At 34.1% G+C, this 23607-nt stretch overlaps 1 protein-coding gene across 5 annotated transcripts in view; it reads right to left on the reverse strand.

Moving 5' to 3' along the window:
- LOC115211043 (dipeptidyl peptidase 4) overlaps nucleotides 1-23607 on the reverse strand; it is a 591943-nt gene that overhangs the window by 122631 nt on the left and 445705 nt on the right. For all 5 annotated transcript variants that reach the window (XM_029779911.2, XM_029779910.2, XM_029779912.2 and 2 more), the window contains exon 2: nucleotides 21726-21840. In XM_029779911.2, coding sequence (XP_029635771.1) covers nucleotides 21726-21840 — 115 coding nt within the window. The remainder of the gene's footprint in view (nucleotides 1-21725; nucleotides 21841-23607) is intronic.

Consider the following 23607-nt stretch of genomic DNA (forward strand, 5'->3'; position numbering starts at 1 on the left):
AAGTTATCATCAAACTGGAAACATGACTTAAATGCTTAAAACAAAGTGAGCTTTGCTAAAGTCACTCAAGAACCAGGTGTTGGTGTTAAAGTGGAATAAGTATGCGAAACAAGAACTCAAAATGCAAAGAACTGGAACAAATGCACTGCTTCTTGCTGCAATAACCCATAGGCTGAGATTTCTTCACCTCTTTCTTGGAGATATTATAAAAAGATATGAGCTCCCAGTGCTCATATCATTTCCTCTTGGATGTAAGTCATAAAAAAATTTACTTGGTGTAAGCAACTGTACCACCTTATCAAGTTGTTTCATCTAAAAGTAATTTAAGTATCTCCTCAATGTACTGTAAAACCCATATAATTTGCACACCTGTGTAATTTACACAGGTGATTTTCAGGATAAAATTTGTTAAAAAAGGCTTCTACTCATGTAAAATTCACACCCGAAAGTTTTCAGAATTTCCAATATAGCCAGGGGAAAGAGGTTTTCAATTTAGTTGTATTTAGCATAATTTCACTTACTTATGATTAGATCTTATTAAATTTTCATTAAATAAAAATAATTTGTTTTACAGGTATCACACTGAAAGCTATTAAATTACAAAGTGTTTGTATTGTTTATAATAAACTTTATTTTACATTTCTTGCCCACAAGAGATTATGTCCAATCTCTAGTATACTGCTGAATGTCTTAAATCATGATCACATGAAAAGTTGTTGATAAGAATTGCCAACAAAAACAAAAGCTGATAAATATGACAGGTGTTGCAAATTAAGTTTAATTACCAATAAACATCAGCTTAGATGACACTTTACTCAACTGACAGAGGAAGGTGACTGATCAAACTGATTATGTAAACAGAATTCTTTTCTGCCTATTCTTGTCGGGACCTTTGATATGGAGTATCGAAATTTTAATCCCTTTCACACCTATACAATGTCAAGCAAACTTAAAAATTTGTCATTACTGTTGTTTCCAGTATGGGCAGAACTTATGAATTGTTTACTGCGAAGGAGAAATTAAATATGTTGAATATGCATTTGAATGTGGCAATAGAGCTGCCAGGAGGTATTTGAATGTTAATGAAGCTATTATTCGAAATTAGTGTAAGCAGTTCAACAAACTTAAAATAGTGCCTAGTAATAAACAGACAAAATTAAAAACATACAATCAAGATTATCCATATCATTACATTTTTTTTCAGTCAGGAATATCCATATCACTATGTATGTCAATGGTGCTCCATTGCAATAGGTAGAAACTCCAAGCAATGGTCCTGACCGTGTTTACCAGCATGAACATCAGACTTCAAAAAGTAGTTAACCATTTAATGGTTTTAGTAAATTTATACAGAGAAAGTAAGCATTATACCATCCAGCATAAATATACATCAACTTCATTATATTTAAGCCATTATTTTTTTCTGTAAAAATCTATTCTGACATTAAATGAGTCAACTTCTGGTTTGAATGTTTATGTTTTGTATGTTTTTTATCAACAAAAAAAATTTCCCTCAAATTTCTGGAAACAATCTACTCATGTAATTTACGCACCCACTAAAGTTTATTGCTATTTTTGCGAAAAAAGTGCATAAATTACATGGGTTTTTATGGTATATACATAACTATAAAACATATGTGACTGTGACATATGCTAATCTTATATTGGAGATGTCATTTTATAGATTAGCAATAGAAAGACTGCTGTCTCTTTTATCACCAGCTGACATCTTTCTCTTTTAAATGACAATCAGTATAAGGTGCCCAATAATATGATGTATTAGAGTTATTCCTAAATCCTAAGTCACTAAGAATACAGTTGAAATACAGTTTTCTCACAGAGGTAGGTATCTATTTTCTCCATGTTACCCTTCAGGAGGATTGTAGTTTAAGAAATTGCAAACTAACTTAACAAATTTCCATTATACAATGTTCTTATTGTCAAAAGCAATTTAATAAATTGAACCTTATCAACAGCCACGAATATTTGCCAGAAACAGTAGAAAATAGTGAAAAGATGTACATTTATAAACAAAAAGAATCATCTTTTTGAATTAACAAATATACTATCTATTTCATTTAACTTGTAAACAAAATTGAATTGCATTGGTAATTTTATTGTTGTCATCACCATCGTTGTTGTCATTATTATTATTATTATTACATCTACTTTTCATACTGGCATGAGTTGAACAGGTTAACAGGTTGAAGAGCTGAAAAACTACATCTTGCTCTAGTTTCAGTTTCGTTACAGTTTCTATAGCTGGATGTCCTTCCTAATTTGACAATAAATTATTGAAATGCTAACAAGAAAATGGGTAAATAATGCCAGTATATGTAAATTATATCTGCTTTATAAAATCAAATTCAACCTAAGAAGAATAATATATACATCATAAAACCTATTTTATAAAACACTTACTTGGAGTTTTCAAATATTTACTGAATCAGCCTGTTCTTAGATTTATTTAATAAATCTTCATATTTGTGTCTTATTATGAATGTCTACTTTTACTACTTGCATTTCTCTCCTCTTTGATTATTTTCTCATAAGCTAACATTATTATGTTAATTAATTTAAACTCAAAACATGGTGTTCATTTCTCATTTTACTTTTCAATAAGCCAGCAGCAATCAGAAAAATAGCAATGACATAGCATTTAAAAAAAGAAATTCCTTTTCCGTATTGTTAAAATAAATTTTCTTTATTCCGTTAGTTTCTTTTGTCTAATAGCAGACTCACAGAATGAGCTAAAACAGATAATCCATTTACAGCAGGTAAAAAAGAGAAAACATCACCTGAGAAGCTGGATTGTATGTTAGCTGAACTCAATACATAAAATATCTATACATCTTTTGAATAATCAGTAGCAAAAGAAAACCAAAAACCCCTCCACACCTCTTCATAATGAGATCCATTTATTGATCTCAGGAAGAAATATTTAATGGCATCAGTGAAAAGGAAGACAAGAAATGTCTAAATACATGAAGATAACTTCAAGGACTGTTTGTAGCTGTTGAATACATCAGAAGCTACATAAGTCAAGGACGTAGTTATTACAGTAAGTTTACAAGTTCTACAGTTTGAGAATGGTATATAACTGTTTAATCATGGCTGCTAATCTAGTCAAGAACCATGACATGACTGGCAGGGTATTCAAGTGTTCTACACCTGTCAATTTACACTTGGAAACTGTTAGACTAAAGGTCAGTGCAGTGTAGTGCTGCCAATTTGTAAGCATCAATACAGAATGTGTAAAATGTTTCTGAATGATGGTGAGTAGGAAAAGAATAGTTGGGTATTGGATGTGTTGGGTTCTACACATTGGAAAGATTACTGCTTTGGGAGAATATATATATGAGTGATTAAAGTGAATAAGATGACCTGACTAAATAACGTTATGAAGTGGTGCTTCATGGTAGAAGGGGAAGAATAAAATAAGTAATACAATATTTTCTGGCATACGTGTCAAATGTCCAAATCAAAATTTACAGCCAAAATAGGTAGTTCAACTAATACTCAAAGACAACTTTGGAGGACCTATAATGGAAGGAAGGTTTTTATGATACTTTTGGGGTATCTTCTTCTTCCATTATAATTATTCTGTTGATTCAAGGAGCTAGAAATACGAAGAATGAAGTTCTCAGAAAGAGTAAATTCAATAACCGTTTATTCACAGGTGCTTCATACAAGGGGTTTGTTTTAAGTAACCATCTTCACAGCAGTGCGTAGTTAGCCTTCTCTCACTCGAGGTTCAATAACCTCTGGAGACAATGCATGTGATATCACAGTGGGACAAAAGTCTGCTGTGAGCTCCTGGCTTCGAAGTCTTGCTCATCGAGGCATGAGAAGAATGAGAGGGAAAATGTTGTTGTCTTTTCCTTAAATAATGGTTGCAGGCGAGATCTCGTTTTTGTTTCACGTATGGCAATGGTTGCAGGTGAGATTTTGCTGTTTCAAAATGGCACTGGCTTCTTTGTGCCTTGCTACAGACCTAAGATTCCATGTGAAATACAGTAGAATTTGGAACGATAGGGGTGATGTCTGAATGTAACCATTCAGATGTCATCAACTTGTATACCGGAAAATATGGTATGCATAATTAAGATAATTTTTAAGTAGAAGATAAATTCTTTTCTCTAAAAGACCCAGCCATTAATAAGTTAGCAACTAGTGTCTGTGATAAAGGAAGTGTACTGACATAATTTTTCTATTGACATCAAGGTAGAAGATTGTCAGAATTGTTACAGAATCAGACAAACTACTGTACAGTTTTTGTTTCAGCTCTTTAAATTTTGAGTTCAAATACCATTGTGGTCATTTCTGCTTTTCTTCCTTGATTAGTAAAACAAAATATTAGTTCAGAGAGGTGGATAGGTAGAATTGTTAGAATGTTGAACAAAATGCTTTGTATATTTTCTAGCTCTTTCTGTCATGAATTTACTTGTAATGTGAAGTTGTATCAACCCTTGCATTTATCTTGTAATAACAATGGCATGAAGAGGGAAGGTAACTGTTGGTTTTGGGTAATTGTAATTTGATTGTCCATTTAAAAAAACCCCAAAAAATAAATAAAACAAAACAAAACAAAACAAAAAAAACCTTGCACAGGGTCTGCATCATGGAGAAAAACTTTCAAGACGTAGATACATGGTTAATCCTCACTGACAAGCCTTAAATAATAATCTTGCAGTGGAAGCAATGACAGGAAAGATAATCAGAGGCAGTATTAGTGGAAACACATCAGACCTGTTCAACTGATGCTCAAACAGAAAATGAGTATAAAACCTTTAACGATGACAATAATTCTATTTTCCCAGCACTGCATTTATCTAGTAAGTGACTTGATCTGAGAATGTTGAAACTGAAGCAATTGCATTGTGATAAAGCAATTTGATAACATACAGTGCTGTTATTCTGTTAGTGTTAAAGAATGAGGTGCTAAAAACATATTGAATACTAGCTGAAATACTCAACGTTGCCCAATTTAATGACTCAGAGAATTAACAGTAGCATCGCAAAGCTCTTTATCTAACTTATAGTAAATATTTTAAAAAAAACAACAAAAAATACAGTGAAATTTCAGTAGTAGTTAAGTAGCATGATGGTTCCCTATCTTTAAGAGAAGTTGGTGTGGTGGAAGCCCAGAAGGTTCCAAAGAATTTAAGAATTCAACAGGATAATTGACAGTCTCTGCAGGATCTGGAACTGAACCTATAGATTTGTAAGTCTGTCTATTTCCTGAAATGCAGTCCAATAACTTATTGTTTATGGTGTTGACAGTGATATTTTTTGGTGCAAGTATTGCCCTTTCACCATTTGGTTATGTCTGTTGATGTATAATTGCCCTGGAAAAAGTTCAGCATGGATTTCGTTCCTTTTACGATTGCAAGTAAAAGTGATGAAAAAATCTGGATGTCCATAATTACACACATAAGTCATGGCATCCTGTGTCCTCTTGTGCATATATCTTGGACTTCCTGTAAAACTGGTCAGAAGAATACAAAGTTGTCCAAGCTCTGTCCCAGCAATATCATTGTTAATGCCATCTCGTAAATGCACATATCATTCTAAATGTAGTTGTTTTTGGTGCAGTTTTATGTAGCACAACCTCTCCGACTCTATTTTGGCATACATATCAACAACATACCAGTGAAAAAGATATTGGCAATAGTGAAGATGATTAAACAAATTACTTTGACTCATCAATTGATGAACACTATAATCCATACAGGATAGTTCTTTTGGAAGTGACAAAAAGAAAGGGATATTTGCCATGTTGGTCTCCAACCATAATTGCCACTTCATTACACTCAGGAACATTGAATCGAAGGACATGTTCACCAGCTGGTCTTTTGTTGGCATTGATGATAACTTGAAAGTCAGCAGTTGAAGTATATTCTAAAGCATACTGAAAGCTTCTCACATGAGAATTCTTTTTGTGAAGCATTTCTTGCAGCTTAAAAATAAGTTCTAATCTTGTACCTGAACAATTCTCGCTGCGACACTGTCTCTTTTTGAACATCACCTATTAAATATATCTGTGAAAACTGGATCTTTAGTCTGTAAAAGCTAAAGAGAGCCAATTCTGTGATAAATTTGTCTGTGCACTTTAAAAGTTGGCATAAACCCACTTTCCCTAATAAATTTTGCTCCAAATGATGTCATTTGAAAAGCACAATTGTATGCTCAAACATTTTTAAGAAAGTATTTTGATTCTAAAGTGGTACCCAAAAGCGGATGTTTTATAAGTTCTGGAGATTTAATTATTTGTAAAAGGACTTTACCTTTAGAACAACACATACCTAATAGTTCCTTCTCCCACTCCCTAGCACCACACTTTTCACATGTTTTGCACAGAGAGCCCAGAGAGACAATTTTTTCAGATGCAGAATTACAATTAGGATCATAATTAAATGCTACACCTTGTCATTGAAATTGTCCATACATTTTCTATTGATTTTCTCTGGAAAGCTTTCTCCTTTTTAGTTGTATTTTTCGGTCACTTTCACTCTCTTGTTTTCTAATTATTCTACTTTTTTCCTCTCCCTTTTTGCCTTTTTTACTTTCTTGTACTTTTTATTTCTATAATTTTCCTTCTTTCTCTGCAATCTTATTTCCCTATCTTTATCACCTTCTTGTTCTCTTGTCCTCCTTTCATATTCCCTCGTTTTTTGCAACTTAACTTTCCAATGGTTTTTACGTTCTTCAACAGTTTTCGTAATAAGTGTTTGAATTCTCATTCTTTTCTCTTTTTTACTGTCTTCTGATATTTCATTTCCTTCTACATTTCTTTCATGCTCATGATTGTTTATGGGAAAGAGAGCACTGTAATGGCCGTTGTCAATTCCATCACTATATAACACTGAAATCTTCCTTTCTGTAAATGTTCAACCGCAAATGGTGAACAGAGGAAGAATAATTTCACTTTCATTTTTGTGATGGACCTGAATTGCAACATTGTACAATTCACTAATGGCAACTAACTCAACATTATGATCATATGTTCCATCCCTACTCATGTATGCTTGGTATTCCTGTGTTGTACTATTAGGAATAAAAGAATGAAATACTTCCAATTATTGCATATGTATCGTACAGACTCTTCTTTAAGAGTTTGGTAATTTCTGTTGTTTTTGAGCAAGAGTGACACAGCTCTGAACATACAGTTACCATCACCCATGACTTTATTAAAGGGGTGAATTAATAAATTAATGTAATTGTTGAATATTTTTCAATAAATTCAGTAAGGGACTTCACCTTCAGTTTAAACTTTAGATGGTTTCGTGAACAGAATGTGATGGCAATTATAACACCAAAAGTGATAAGATACTAAGTGATAGCAATTTCCCCTTTAGAAATCTGTCTTTCTAAATTTGCGATAGATGAATGAGTGATTATAATTTTGTAAATAATAAAAGTGAAATTAATAAGGTACTTCCCTTTCAATGTTGACTTGAAACGTTGTCTTCATGAAAAGAAAAGTGATTTGACTCTAAGTACTTCATCATCATCATCATCGTTTAGCATCCGCTTTCCATGCTAGCATGGGTTGGACGGTCCAACTGGGGTCTGGGAAGCCAGAAGGCTGCACCAGGCCCAGTCTGATCTGGCAATGTTTCTATGGCTGGATGCCCTTCCTAACGCCAACCACTCCGTGAGTGTAGTGAGTGCTTTTTACGTGCCACTGGCACAGGTGCCAGACGAGGCTGGCAAATGGCCATGATTGGATGGTGCTTTTTACGTGCCACCGGCATGGGGAACTTAGCATATGATAACTACTTTACCGTCAGTTCATAAATGGAAAAAAAAGATAATTTTGATTTAAATGTTGTCAACTACTTATCTATAGATATGTGTGTATTGCAGAGAGAGAGAGAGAGAGAGAGAGACTGAGAGGTAGAGAGAAAGAGAGCGAGAGATAGAGAGAAATTTTTTAGAAACAGGGCATTTAACAAAAACTGGGATATTTTGGATGTTTTTCCTTCTATGATATCAACACCAGTAAATTAAATTTAGGGAAAGCATTTTGAAAATGACTTTTAGTATTAACATATTCATGGATTTATACGTCATTTGAATCCATATACTAAATTGATTTATGCTGTAATAAGTCTTCTCATATAAACTACTGCTAATATCTTAATTTTACAATTACTGATTGAATTCAATGAAAGTTACCTTTATATAGACTCATTTATATTCAAAAGATTACTGGTTATCCATTCTTATAGCCCAACATACCCTGGCATTGAATAATCACTCGATTGTGCTGGAAGATTCAAATGTTCCTTTCGCATTAACATAAATCAGTTAAAAGTTGAACATCTTCATGAAAGTTTCAATATTTCCTCTCTCTCTATCTCTCCCTCTAACCTTCCTTCATCCTTCACTCACCTTCCCACTACATTCATTAAACCCCTGGCCCTAGTCTCCTCATTAACTGCCACAGCTCAAGGAATCCAGAATAGCAACTCCCTACCATACGATGATGGTGATGATGACGATGAGGGCGATGATGACAATGATAAGGGCATGATATTGTGAGAATTTTCTGATAATCATACAAAAGTTTTGCTGTCAATTCAGGTAACAGCTTTTGAATTTGTAGCTACTAGAAACTCTTGGAGTTAGTATCTCTACTACTACTACTACTACTAGCACCACCACCACCACTACCACAACCACCATCTGCAAAAGATCATTGACAGAAACTGAGGAGATTAATAGAGATCTGTGTTAATTTTATTGTTAAAGGTAGTAGCAGCAGCAGTAGTAGTGGTAGTAGTAACAGTAATAGCAGCTGCAACAGTAGCAGCAATAGCACCAGCAGAAGTAGCTGCAATAGCAGCAGCAGTGTTATCTTTAGTTGCAGATCTGTTTTGAAAAATCAGAGCAGCAGAAAATTAAATGAAGACTAACAGAATATAAAAATGAAATGTTATAGAAAAATGTAATAAAAAAAGACAATAAGTGAAAAATAAACAAAAAAAATACCAAAAAAAGCCAAAGGAAACTGAATACAGAATACTAGAATAATTAAAGTCATCAATAAAAGAAAATAAAACCAGTAGTACCAGATTACTGAACAATAGCAAAATATGGAGGGTGTTTAAAAATTAAATGTGTTCATAAAAAAGTGTAGCTATAAATAAGTGGTGTGTGATAAGGGGAGAGAGAGAGAGAGAGAGAAAGAGAGAGAGAGAGAACTTCAACTCAATAACATTCAGTAGATCAGTTAACTGGCATGGCAGAAAGCCAGTTCCATGTAATGTGGGAAATGGTTTCTATATTTATAGTTAGCACACTTCTATGAAATAACTGGTTGTGTCATCTTCTATTTGAAGGAGAAACATGAGTAGAGAACGGTGTCAAAAGAAGTAAGTTAAGAAAACAGATTTGACGAGTGCACAGCTATACCTGTGTGTGTGTGTGTGCATGTATTTTTTTTTATTTATCAAAGTAAAGGGAGTTAAGCAATGTAAGACATGATATAAAACCGTCTGTCTATTTGTATGTGGTATATCCCCATCATTGGGTGATTATGTGAGATGAAGTGAAAGGAATAGGAAAGATAAACCTGCAAGTCATTTAGATGAAACAGGTGATGTTTTATATTTCAGACTAGCAGTATCGCTCGGCGTTGCTCGGGTTTGTAAGGGAAATAACTATATAAGCATTTTTAGATATAAAGTATAATAGCTATCTCAATATGGCTAACCACAAAGGGGAGGGGGTGTTACTGTAGCTTTTTACGTTCTAAGATTTAATAATAAATTTTTAGAGAGTTACTTCCCTTATATATGCCAAAAATGCATTAAAAATGGAAAAAATTGATGGTAAATTTTTTTTTAAATCGTAGACTCATCGTAGACGCGCGCTAATACACAGAAGGGCTCGATATGAATCACAACTATAAGATACCCGGTTTTGGTTAAAATGCACCGCAAAATGTGGGAGTAGTTAGGAATCTAAATCATAGGAGATAGACAGCACACAACCTCACTTTTATATATAAAGATATATTATGGAGCCATGCAGTGAAAGAATGAGGAAGTTTCATAGAGAGTGTGACTACTTTACATGTTAATGTGACAAACAGAGCAAGTAATAGTAAAGTTAGTGTTAACATATTTAATGCAAGAAGCATTAAAAGGCAAACTGGAAAATAATTATGAGGCAAGGGAAAATATTGGTTTCAAATTTTAGTAGAAGGCCAACAAATTTGGTAAAGGAGTGAAGTCGATTACATCAACCTCAGTGCTCAACTGGTACTTATTTTATCAACCCTAAAAGATAAAAGGCAAAGTAACCTTCAGCAGTATTTGAACTCAGAATGTAAATACAAACAAAATGCCACTAAGCATTTTGCCCAGTGTGCTAAAGAATCTGCCAGCTTGCTACCCTGGTGAGGGGAAATACAAATCAATGATTAATATTGTTTTGATTCTTTTGGTAAATATGAGAGATAACTCCTGCAATGTTTCAATATTATTATGATCATCTTCAGGTATTCAGTGTAGTCTATGCTTTGCTGAATATGGTCAAAATAAGATCAAAACATGCCCACAATTATCTCCCTTCAGACTCAAAATAATATTCTTTTCTACTCTAGGTACAAGGCCCAAAACTTTTGAGGAGGGGGCCAGTCGATTAGATCAATCCCAGTATGCAACTGGTACTTAATGTATCGACCCTGAAAGGATGAAAGGAATCTGAACTCAGAACGCCCAGCGTGCTAATGTTTCTGCCAGTTTGCCACCTTAGACTGAAAATGATATTAATTAGTCAAGGACTAATACTATATTTTTCATTCCTTACAGCATCAATATTTCCACCTACCTTTTTAATACTCCATGTATTAACTCAGTTATTGTCTTACACATGGATAGAGTCTATGTAATTTATTCTCTTAATGATTCCAGTTTTCTGCACCTATCTTTTATATATTTACTCATTGATTTTCTGTGTGTGTGTGTGCATATGTGGTGTGTGTGTATGTGTGTGCATGCATGTGTGTGTGTGTGTGTGTGTGTGTGTGTGTGTGAGTGGTGCCAGCAAGTATGGTGAAGTCAATGTTTACTGATGCCTGATCAAAGTTTACTGATAACGTCCTCCCCCACCAACATGTTCTATAAGAAGCATTTTGGGAGGCAACCCTACTGAGTGGTGCATAATCTTGTATCTTCTCATCCAGTTTGAGACTAGTGTCCCAGCAAGCACAAGATTTTGAGAAAATGTTCTTATATTTCAGCGGTATGATTTCTAACAGCAAAAGACTAGATGTGGAGGTGGGTCTACACATACAATCAGCTGCAGTCATTTTTCAGAAATCTCAATGATCAACTGTGAAAACAAGCTATAAAACTGGCAACAAAATGCAAAGTATATTGAGAAGTAACTATCCTCTCTGTTGTATTTTGCATAAAACTACAAATTGTATCAACAATATACGAAACAGATGATGAGATACCAGTTGTGCCAGACACAATATATCTTGGTGAGATCACAACTCTAACTAAATGGTCATACATCATCATCATCATCATTGTTTAATGTCTGCTTTCTATGCTAGCATGGGTTGGACGATTTGACTGAGGTCTGGCAAACCGGATGGCTGCACCAGACTCCAATCTGATCTGACAGTGTTTCTACAGCTGGATGCCCTTCCTAACGCTAACCACTCCGAGAGTGTAGTGGGTGCTTTTACATGCCACTGGCATGAGGGCCAGTCAGGCGGTACTGGCAACGGCCACGCTCAAATGGTGCTTTTTATGTGCCACCTGCACAGGAGCCAGTCCAGTGGCATTGGCAACGACACAAAGTAAATATCTCTTATGTTGCATCTATCATACTGGTGTTGTAATTACATTGAGTAGGACATGTGACTTGTATGGAGTATAGCAAAAATCTCCAAGGCTGTGCTCTATAGCAAGGTGACATGCAAAGAGGGTTCCTAAAACCCCATTATAAGGATGTCATCAAACAAGTATGCCAATGAAGCAGCTAGTCTAATAATGACTGTGCAAGAGGAGACAGTGACTAGCCAGAAAAAATAGTAGAGGGTGATAAAGAAAGGAGAAAATGTTGCAGAATTAGTTGAAAAAATAAAAGAAAGAGACAAAGCTAGAGCAAAATCCACTACACTGTCACTACTGACAATATTCAGCAATATCTGCAGTCATAGATGTGCTAGAACCTTCAATCTATAATCACAAGAAAGAGCAAATCATTGACAATGAAGTTTCAAGGAAAAAGCAAACAAAATTTTTCTATTACAAATCCTGCTCAATGGCTGTCAATAATATATATATAATTCCATAACGGCTACCGCTGATGAGCGCAGGGATACATAATGGGACTGTTACCTAACACTCAGTTGAACACCCAGTGTGAAACCAATTAGTAAGCTCGGCAGTAATGGATATATAATATTGTACACTTTGATTAATATTATATATATATAATAATTATATAATATAATTTGATTAATATTATATATATATATTATATAATATAAATAATATATAAATATATGCATATATACATACATATATGTACATACCTACATATATATGTATATATACATGCATATATAGGTAGAGGACATCAAAAAAACATTGAACACAACGAGAAACGAAAACATAAAAACAAAAACATAGAAACGAGCTTTTTTTTTGAACAACAAAAAAAACAAACAGAGAAACGAGATATACAACATAAAGAATATTCCTCTTCTTCAGTTGTCCCTGTTTCATCTACTCCATGTTTCGAAGGCAATGACAAGACGCGACTTCATTGAAACAGTTCTTCCCGCAAAGCAATATATATATCTTCTGTTTTTTACTTGTTTCAGTCATTAGACTGCAGCTATGCTGGGGCACTGCCTTGAAAATTTTTTAATCAAATGAATCAACCACAGTATTTTATTTTAAAGCCTAGTTCTTATTCTATTAGTCTCTTTTGCTGAACTGCTAAGTTACAGGTATGTAAACACAGCAAAACTGGTTGTCCAGCATTGGTGGGAGACAAACCCAAACACAAAGACACACACACACACACACACACACACATAACAGGCTCCTTTCAGTTTCTGTCTACCAACTCCACTCACAAAGCTTTAGTTAGCCTGAGGCTATAGTAGAAAATGCACTTGCCCAAGGTTCCACACAGTAAAGTTGAACCTGGAACTACGTGGTTGAGAAGCAAACTTCTTACCACACAGACATGCCTTTGATATATTTTTCCCAGATACTGCTACCACCCTTATATAAATGTGAGGTAGCTGTGTCCTTTCTCTATCTACTTTTCCCTGGTATAAAAATCACCTCTCCTCCATCTTAAATACTCCATCAACACCAGCACTGTTCCTTGGTTGAGAAGGTCATCCCTCCCTCCGTCTCCCATTTTACCTTTTCCTGGTCTTTGAAATTCTTGCAATTTACTAGACAACCCACCAAGTGTTGGTGGCATAAAAAAAGCATCTAGTATACACTGTAAAGTGGTTGAAATTACGAAGGGTATCCAGCCACAGAAACCATGCCAAAGCTGATATGGAGCATGATGCAGCCCAGTGACTCAATATATTCTATCAAAGTGTCCAACCTATGTCAGCATGGGAAACAAACATTAAATGATGATGATGATAGTATTAATATTCTTTATAGAATTCTGTCTTCATTTCAGCATTCAGTAATACTTCACAGTTTTCCACTTATTCTTGAAATCAAAACTGAAGCCATTTTACATATAATAATAACCTTATCTTGTCAATCATGCTTGTCACAGACAAATTACTTTATCAGTAAGTAGAGAACATATTTTCCCATTTTAATTTTATTGCATTAAAATGAAACTATTTTATCATTTATTCTGCAATATAGTCTTTTGGTTGAGTCTACATTTTCTACAGCAGTGTGAATTCAAAACTATGCTAGATGGTGTCTCAGTTTTCTGGGAACACAGTTCCACATTCTATGGTATTTATTATAGGGACTAGCTGGCCCCATGCCATCAAAAATGACTGCTAATTGTAGAATTTTATATATAAAAAGGGTACAAAATGGTGAAAAAGAAATCAAACAGTGCTTCAACTCTGTGTGTGTGTGTATGCTTGTGTGCATATATATATACATTTATATGTATGAGTAGCACAGTGTAGTGAATGTGGTTTTCTATACTTTATCACAGCCTTCTTCCTTCCTGTTTATATATATGTATGTTTAAATGCACTTTGATTTTTTTTTTTACACTGTTGAATTTTCACTATCCCACTTGCATTGGTGGAACAAAAAAAAGTCAGAGCAAAATCAGGTGAATAGGGAGGGTGAGTAAGTGAGGTCATGCCATTTTTGGTCAAAAACTGTCTCACACTCAAGGCAGTGCACAGGAGCATTGTTGTGGTGAAACCACCACTAACCACTAAGTCACAGGTCAGGGCATTTTGTCTCGCTGCTTTTTGCAAACACATCAGAACTGCCAAATAAAATGTCTGGTAAACAGTTTTACCAGGACGAACAAATTCTGTGTGGACAATTCTGCTGCAACTCTTTTTATTCACAATTCCTCAGTCAAAATTCGTTGGCAGGAGCTCCAGGACACATACCAGTCATATCAACAAGTTTGTCAATTGTTTGGTGAGGGTTCTCTAAGATCATTTCATGAATTTTCATGATGTTTTCATTTGCTTGGGAGGTAGAAAGTCACCCTGAATGAGGTTGGTCTTCAAGCAACAAGTGACCATTCCTAAAGCATGAAGGTTACTTGTAAATTTGTATTTTGCTCATGGTAGCATCCTTGTAAGCTGTTTGAAGCATGACAAGTATTTTGGCTGCCATTTTCCCTAGCAGAAAGTAGAATTTCATAGAAGCATGCTGTTCCTTCATATCAACCATTGCAAAAATTGTTGAACAGGGGAGGAGCACTGCAAAACAAAGACATACCATGTGGTAGTATGACTTCAATTGATGACACCACTCAACAGACTGATGCCTGAGGGTCGCATCAAGTGGCTACTAGTGGTGGAAGCCTGAACTATATTGAGTTTGTCCCACAGAGAACATTTCTAGTTACTTTTGGGTACCCTCTTGTACATTTTCTGAGTACAAATATATTATTCTTTAACAAAATAGTGCTGATAGTGACTTCGCAGTTTCAGACAGCTAACCCATCCTGGGACAGTCTGATGCTGTCGTAGCTGGCCAAAACTTTGAAGTCACTATCAATGCTCTTCTTGTTAAAGAATAATATATGTATATATATATATGTGTGTGTGTGTGTGTGTGTGTGGTGTGTGTGTGTGTGTGTGTGTGGTGTGTGTGTGTGTGTGTGTATATATATATATATATATATCAAAATGTGACCTCGTGTGTACCGTTGGCGATTTTTTTCCTCTGTCTTCCCTTCTTGGGATCTTTCCTTCTCCTATGTTTCCGACAAAGAGCTCCGCTCGAAACGTTATGCCCTCCTTCTTCCCTTAGCGTCCAATAATACTATATTTGTTCCACGTCCTCGCGTTGTTGTGTTTTTTTGTGTTTTCTTGTTTGGATTAACTATATATATATATATATATATATATATATACTTCAATATTGGCTACTGGTGTCTTATCTCTGTACCACATTCAACAATTTTGGATGAGAAATTTGCAGCAAACGATACATGCAAATTAAATTTCCCAATCTAGACCAGTAAGTTGGGTTTCCAACAAATACATGCACTCTTTCTCTTTGCCATAACAATCTAAACTTGTCCTTCCTTCGATAATATGGTTAATACAACACTCCTACATCTTTGTTTGTTTTAACCCATTATTGAAGTAAGGAAAGGCTAGATTGTTTTGAAGAGGAGCTGCATAATACCAGAATAAAGACAAAACCAAATGCCTTTGTCTGTATTCTGGTACCTGCCTACCTGCCTGCCTACCTACCTATCTATCTATACATACATACATAATATATATATATATATATATATATATATATATATATTTATATATATATATATATTTATTTTTATTTTTATTTTTTATTTATATGTACATATATATACACACACACACACACACACGTGTGTGTGTATGTATATATGTATGAATATATCAGTGTATATTTTTTGTCAATATATATATATATATATATATATTACAGAAGGATGTAAACATCAACTAGAAAATCTAAATAATTAAGTAAAAATAGAAAGGTTGTTTTTGAATGACGGTATTCATTGATATTAGTTCTGTACCAAGGTAAACATTTGCCTTAGTCAGTCTCATCATCATAGATGCAATGAGCCAGTGATTGACTCATTGGAACCTGTAAATAGTGATACTATTGTTCACTAATTGCAATATCATATGATCATGTGATTGACCAGATTATTAGATGTTTTATACATTGCTGGTCACAATGCACTTTGTGTTGTTTTAGCTTTTGGATGATGCTGCCCTGCTAGCTAGGTGAGCAGGCCAATATTGTCCCTGACTGGAAGACTAGTCCATTGCAGGGTTACCCATTTTCAGCTGAGTAGACCTGAGCAGTGTGAAATAAAGTGTTTTGCTCAAGAACACAATGTACCACTTAGTCCAGGAATCAAATCCATGATTAGTGATCATGAATGTAACACCCTAAATACTAGACCATGCACCTTAAAAATTGCAATATAAACTAAATAAATACACTAAAAAGCCAGTTTTAAGTCAATTATACAGAATTGTTCAAATTGGGCTCCATGCCAAGAGAGGGCCTTGTGCACACACTTGAACAGAGGATGCTATGATGAATTTTTAGTACATCATTATGACTGGGGCTGGTGTACTACAAAGCATAACACATCAATCTTTAACTTTGCACTTCCTAGTGCTGGCCTTGCTCAGGGTTGTTGAAACATGGAATAAACTACCTTCATCAGCTGTTAAATCTGAAAACTCTGCGTCCTTCAAAAATTCTACACTCCCCAAAATTGACCAACACTACTCCTGATGTGTCTGCATCCTTTCCTCTGTATAGCTCTTTTGCAGTTCACTTTTCTATTTTCTTGTATTTTGTCCAGTGTGTTATGCATATATTGGCTTATCAGCCAAATTCAGTTGTGTTTTCTGGGTTTTTCGATTTATTTTAATTCTGTTCAATGTTATTTGAATTAACATAAAAAATATTTTTATTGTAGTTTCAAGGTTTTTCATAGCTCTATTTTACCTCTACATCTTCTCTGAAGTTTGAATAAATTTTATCTCTTTTCCTATACGATGATGAAGTGCCAAGTAAGAAAACAAAAATAAAAAAAAAATGAATGACTTTATCTGACAGTCTGATACTTTCAGCGATCATTGCTGTTTTTTTTTCTCTATTTGGTTTATTGTTACTTCTTTCCATTCTTTTACTCTTTTCAAATAAGTTGTGCATCTGAGCAATGTATACAATAAGTTTATGATTCTATATTCTGATTTTTGGTGTTCATCCATCACAGCTTTAAAAAACACTGTCACAACTGTACCATAAATATTTTTTTGCTACCAAGAGTGTGTGACATGTTCATCTGATTTCTTCTATTCGTTGAAATGAAACCAGAAGATTCAAGTTGATTTTATGTTTGGGATAGTCCATAAGGAACTGTTGCTAAGAGTACTGCTGTTTAGCATCAGGTCATCTCTGATTGAGTAGACCTATGAACAAATGTATTCCAGTCTTGATCACCCCATTTTTTCCTTTCAAATATAATATATCTCTGACTAAACAGTTCAATGTATCTTTTTAAAATGGTAGTGTACGAATTTTGATAAAAATTTGGTTATCATTTCTAGTAAATCAAACAACAGGGCAGAACTGGGGTAATGGGAGAGAAAACAACTCAGCCTTGGATGCAATTCTGTTTGGTTTCAAATGTTAAAATGTATATTGAAGAAATATCCAAACTACATCTGTCACAATCTTGAAGACCAAACAAGTAAATTAACGTAAGTTGCATATCTATGAATTTGTAAAATGAAAAATTCCTAATTTTTCTTAACAATGCACATACTTCCACCACAACTCCTTATAATTCACCACTAGTACTTTGACATTTAAAAGGTTTTGGTCTTAGCAGTACCATTGGCTCCTTTGTCTTACAATCTGGCACTTCTTCAAGCTTAGATGTCTGTCACACTACTACTACTACTACTACTACTACTACTGCTGCTGCTGCTGCTGCTGCTGCTTTCTGTTCAGAATTGCTATGAAATGTTCTTAGCCACCCCAGAACTTGTGGTTGACTCCCAAACTTACAGAATCTAGAACAGTCTAATTTTTTTCAACAATTATAATCAAAGCAGTTACATATTTATCTCATACCAGAGTTATAAATAGAGTTTAATGGTCTGGCTTTTTATAATTGCATGTATATGTCAATGGATGGTGGGTGTTACCATTATTGACTTGGAGAGGTAAAAGGAAATGGCAGTTGAAATATTCCTGACTTTCACAAAGACATTTAATGATATTGGTGAAGTGAATTAGGTTATTGAAACTGGGTCATGGACTCAGCTAACCAACTTTTACCATTCATAGTGTTAATTATATAGCAATCACCTTTCACTACTTACCTAACTTCTCACAAGAAATCACTTTTATAAGGAAATAAACGTGGCGTTTAGTGATAGTTATACCTTTTCCAAGAGTATTACTAATTCTAAGAAAAACGAAATCACTGCAACTATGTATGGAAACGTGGTTACAAAACATATTTCTCAAGAAAATTAACTTCTACTCTGTGACATTCACAATTGGTCATATACTGCCATAAGTGTCTGCATGTGTGTGAGTTTGTTTATGGGGAATTGGAGTGAAGTGTGTGTTAAACAATATAACAGGCTAATTACAATACCATTCTGCACAATTTCTGTATTGGAGATTTTTCGAATGGCAGGCATTGGATTGTTTGTATTTATTGGATTGTGAAAGTTGCCCTTCATAAAAATGGACTTTTGTGCACATGACACAAGATACGGCCATTTTAAGAATACGTCTGCTGTACATATTTAGATAGTTCTATGCATACTATTTCACAATAGTGAAGCTATGCAATAATAGAAATGTACTGTTTAATACACATGTACTTGCTGTACAATAATATTGAGATCTCTGAAATTTTTCATCACACACTGATAAACAGTAGTAGTTTTTTTACTTATTATATATTGATCATTCATTTTTATACTTTTTGAGATCTAGTTATATGTTTTATAAAAATTTATATTATTTGTTATTTATGTTTTGGTTTATGTCTATCACTGTTTGAGTTGCATAATAGTGGTTTTATCTCTATTATATATATATATATATTATATATATATATATACACACACACACACACACATCTATTTAATAATTGCCTATTTAAATGCTGGCTGATTGGTTGGTTGATTTTTTCCCCACTCATGCTTTACATTGTATAGAGAGATGTGGAAAGAAAGAAAAAAAGAGAAATACAGAGAGAGTTAACATAAGAGGTGTAAGACGAATGCATATACTAGGCTAGGTGGCAGGTATACTACATAAACACACAGTCAGAGAGAAAGAATCATAAAGAGAGAGAAGGAAAAGAAGAGGGAGTAAATGATAGTGTAGTTAAGGGAGCTATACAAATGAGAAATTAGTTTTATCATGTTTATTTTAAAGTAATATTTTTTTTAAATGAATATACATCATTTTGTATAATCACCAAGGTATTTGATAAAAGTTAAATCATAATTGTTGTGTGAATGCCATGTTTCCTGATATTACCCATGGTGGCAAAGGTATAGTTCCAAAGTTATCTGTCATATGCTAGATAACACTCTAGAATATAAATATTCCATATATAAGATTACATAAAATGTCAGGATCTAAAAATCATAATTACAAACTAACAACCAGCTTATTAATCATTCTAGACTCGTATAATACTCATGATCCCTTTTCTCATCTTTTAAATAACATGTTGTTGTATATTGTATTGTCAAGTTAGAGATAGCTGAGATAGAAGAGAACCATTAAATAAACTACTAAGCTTACTGATTTTTTTATTCAACTGATTATACTTTATTCTCTTCCAAAACTGGCTTAGTGTTTCTACTCATGTATTATGCATGCATTCTATGGATGAGAATATAAATATGTAATTTACTGATAGGGATTTGTATAAGATTTGGCAATTGTATTAGAAGATTAGGTGACATATAAACAAGCTCTCTCAGTGGAGACATCATTTTATGATTGGTTTGGCCTGTTGCCAACTTGTTTGTTATAGCATGAGATAGGAAGACTAAGGAAAATAGACCGAAGACCTCTCAACTTTGAGCTATCAGATAGGAGCTCAGATCATTTAGTAAATGTGCCCCAGCACTACTGGAACAAATAACATTGAAAGGTTATTTATGTATTATTTCAAATTGTACACATTTGTTAATAATTCAATCAATTCCTAAACAAAAATGCAATGTGGTTTTCAGCAGGAATTTAACCATTTCACCACAGAAATGGATGGAAAATGATCTCTTTATGACTTAGAGGTTGTAAGGCAGCATTCATGACCTTTTCAGGATTCCAAGGTTGGTAGAGGGAGAATGAGGAAGAAAAACAAAACAGAAAACTCTACTAATTGGTAATCCTCAGACTGGAGTCCTGCTAAACTGTGCAACACAGTGGATCTACTACCCAAGAAGTCTACAGACTATTAGGGAATCTATTTCTCTTTTGTCTTTGAATTTAGTAAAGAAATTACTATCTACTTTACTGAGACTTTGTCTCATTGCTGTATATGACTCATAATGTTTCTTTTCACTTGTAGCATTTTCATGCATATACCAAGCTAGATTGCTCATATCTAAAATAAAGGCTATAACTTTATTTATTAATTTCATAATATTTTATTGTTTGAAAACTCCACTAATTGTTTATTAGTTATACATCTGTTGTTCCATATTGTAATAGTCTGGATATTTTCATAACCTGATGGATCAAAATATCTATTCTTAAATATAAACATTCCTAGAGGAATTCTGTCTCTCTAGCTTATACAAAATATTAGTACCAAAACTCTGTAAATCAATAAATTTAAATTCTTTGCTTTTCTTCACAATTGCATCAGACATATATAGTTTTATAATAATCTGAATTCAAAAGCTGAACTTAACATTTGATGAAGACTAATTTTCGGTTACATTATCTAAACTCCTTGCCTGTCCTGTGTATCACATGTAATACACAGAACTTGGATCCATGAGTTATATATGATAATACATTCCCAGGAAAGCTTCATGTTACTCAGAACAAAGGCTTGCAAAAAGTCTGAAAACAAGCATGGATGTTAGGGACAAACTTATGAAAATATTTTGGACAAGCAGAAGCCTAAAATTAATTTAGAAACATATTTTTGATGCAGTATAATAATCTGGACAATAAAGCTCTACGTAAGAAAACATATGCCATAAATAATTGCTGGACTGTGTTTCAACCTTGTTTTGTCTCATCAACAACAATCCTTTCTGCTTGTATAAATTCTGTAGGTCACCAATATTTCCTATCTGGTGGCGTTAAGTTTAACAATACAAATGTAAGGTCATCTTTTCAGTGAGAGGAAAAAAAAAAAAGAAATATGTTTTCAAAGCTACAAAGTCACACATTTCAGAGTTTAAGCTTCTATAGTGCTCTAAAAATGTTACTGTTTATTAAAAAAATTAATTTTGTAAAAAAGATATGTAAACTTACACGGAGTCGCAAGAATCATAGCAGTCACAATAAGAGCACATACAATGAGGATAACAAGAAGTGCGATCCCAATTCCACGCCAGTTTCGCTGATTCTGGGCATCTCCAACCAGTTCCTGGGGATAACAGAAAATAGTAGGTATAGAAATTGTGACAAACAATAATAATAACAGAAGCAATATTAACAATAATAGAAGACATGTGGTGGTTACAGAAGATATATTTAATATGTTTAGTAGTAGTAGTAGTGGCAGTGCAAGAACCCATTTAACTTCATGCCAGACCAGATCATGCAAACCTATGATCACAGGTATCCTAGCTACTGACCATCCTGACTTTATGTTTTACCATGGATTACATTGTTCAATATACTGTTCCATATTTAAACAGTGGAGTGTAACTTGAGATATATTTGGGTGCTATTACTAGCAGATCAATTGACTCCACTGAGCAGGGGTGAAACGCAAATCTGTAAGAACCTGTAAGAGTTCATCTATGTTGAGAAAAAATAACAAATCTTTATGATAACAACTTCATATGCATGAAGTTTATATATTAAATACTGTTTTAGTCTTAAGGTTTAACCTTATTTTCTTCACAAAGGTTTTTTGAAGCTTTGTGTATGTGCAAAACTTTCCCTTCCTTTATTAACTTAGAGTAGCAACCAGAATAAGCAGAAGCAGTAATAGTGGTCATAGTAGCAACAATAGGGGCAGTTGTAATAGTTGTAGTGGTAGTATTAAAATAAAAAATGCACCCTTTTTAAAACCTAGCCAGCCTCATGGGCCTGGTTTCTTAGTTTCCATCGCGTATGCGTTCCCCAGCTGGATGGGATGCCAGTCCATTGCAGCATTACTCATTTTTGCCAGCTGCGTAGACTGAAGCAATGTGAAATGAAGTGTTTTGCTCAAGAACACAATGCATTGCCCGGTCCAGAAATCAAAACCACAATCTTACGATCATGATGACACCCTAACCACTAAGCCACACACCTCCACAGTAGTATTATTAGCGCAGCTAAATGGCTAAGTATTTAGCTTTGCAATCACAAGTTCCTGGGTTCAATCTCACTGTGTGACATCTTGGGCCAGTGTCTTTTTTTATTATAACTTTAGGTCTGTCCAAGACTTGTGAGTGAAATCAAGAATTTTGAAGCTATGCAGAAGCCCACAAAGTTGGTTGTACTTGTAATTCAAAGGTCCACACAATATCCTGCTGATTTTCATATCAATTTTACGAATAGGAAGTCTGTCAAAACCACTGGAGATCCATTAACTTCTACTGCTACTACTACTACTACTGCTGCTACTACTACTACTACTGAAATTTTGTGGGGATGGGGTAAGTTGATTTCAATGACGCCAGGATACAACTGGCGCTTATTTCATCAACTCTGAAAGGATGAAAGGCAAAGTCAACCTCAAAAGAATTTGAGCTCAAAACATCAAGGCAGATGAAATGCCACTAAGCATTTTGTCCAGAATGCTAACGATTCTGCCAGCTTGTGGCCTTAGTAGTAGTAGTAGTAGTAGTAGTAGCTGCAGTAGCAGTATCAGCCACAGCAGTAGTATCAGTAGTAGGTGGAATTTGTAATGGTATAACAGTAGAAGGTGGAATTTGTAATGGTATATCAAAAATAGTAATTGTAGTATTAACAACAGCAAGACAAATAGTAATTAATAATCATTAGTAGTTATAGTAATAATAAAATTTCCTTATTAGTCACAAAAATATTGGAAAATGATATTGCACTAAATGTGACATGGTACAAAACTGGAGTTTTATGTTCTCAAGAATATCAAATATACACCCAAAAGCAATTTTTTTTAAAACGGCATATAAAATAAATTACATGGTATTATTAGGTGTGGAGCCAACAGAAG

This window comes from Octopus sinensis, linkage group LG4, assembly GCF_006345805.1.
Source record: "Octopus sinensis linkage group LG4, ASM634580v1, whole genome shotgun sequence".
Classification (NCBI taxonomy): domain Eukaryota; kingdom Metazoa; phylum Mollusca; class Cephalopoda; order Octopoda; family Octopodidae; genus Octopus; species Octopus sinensis.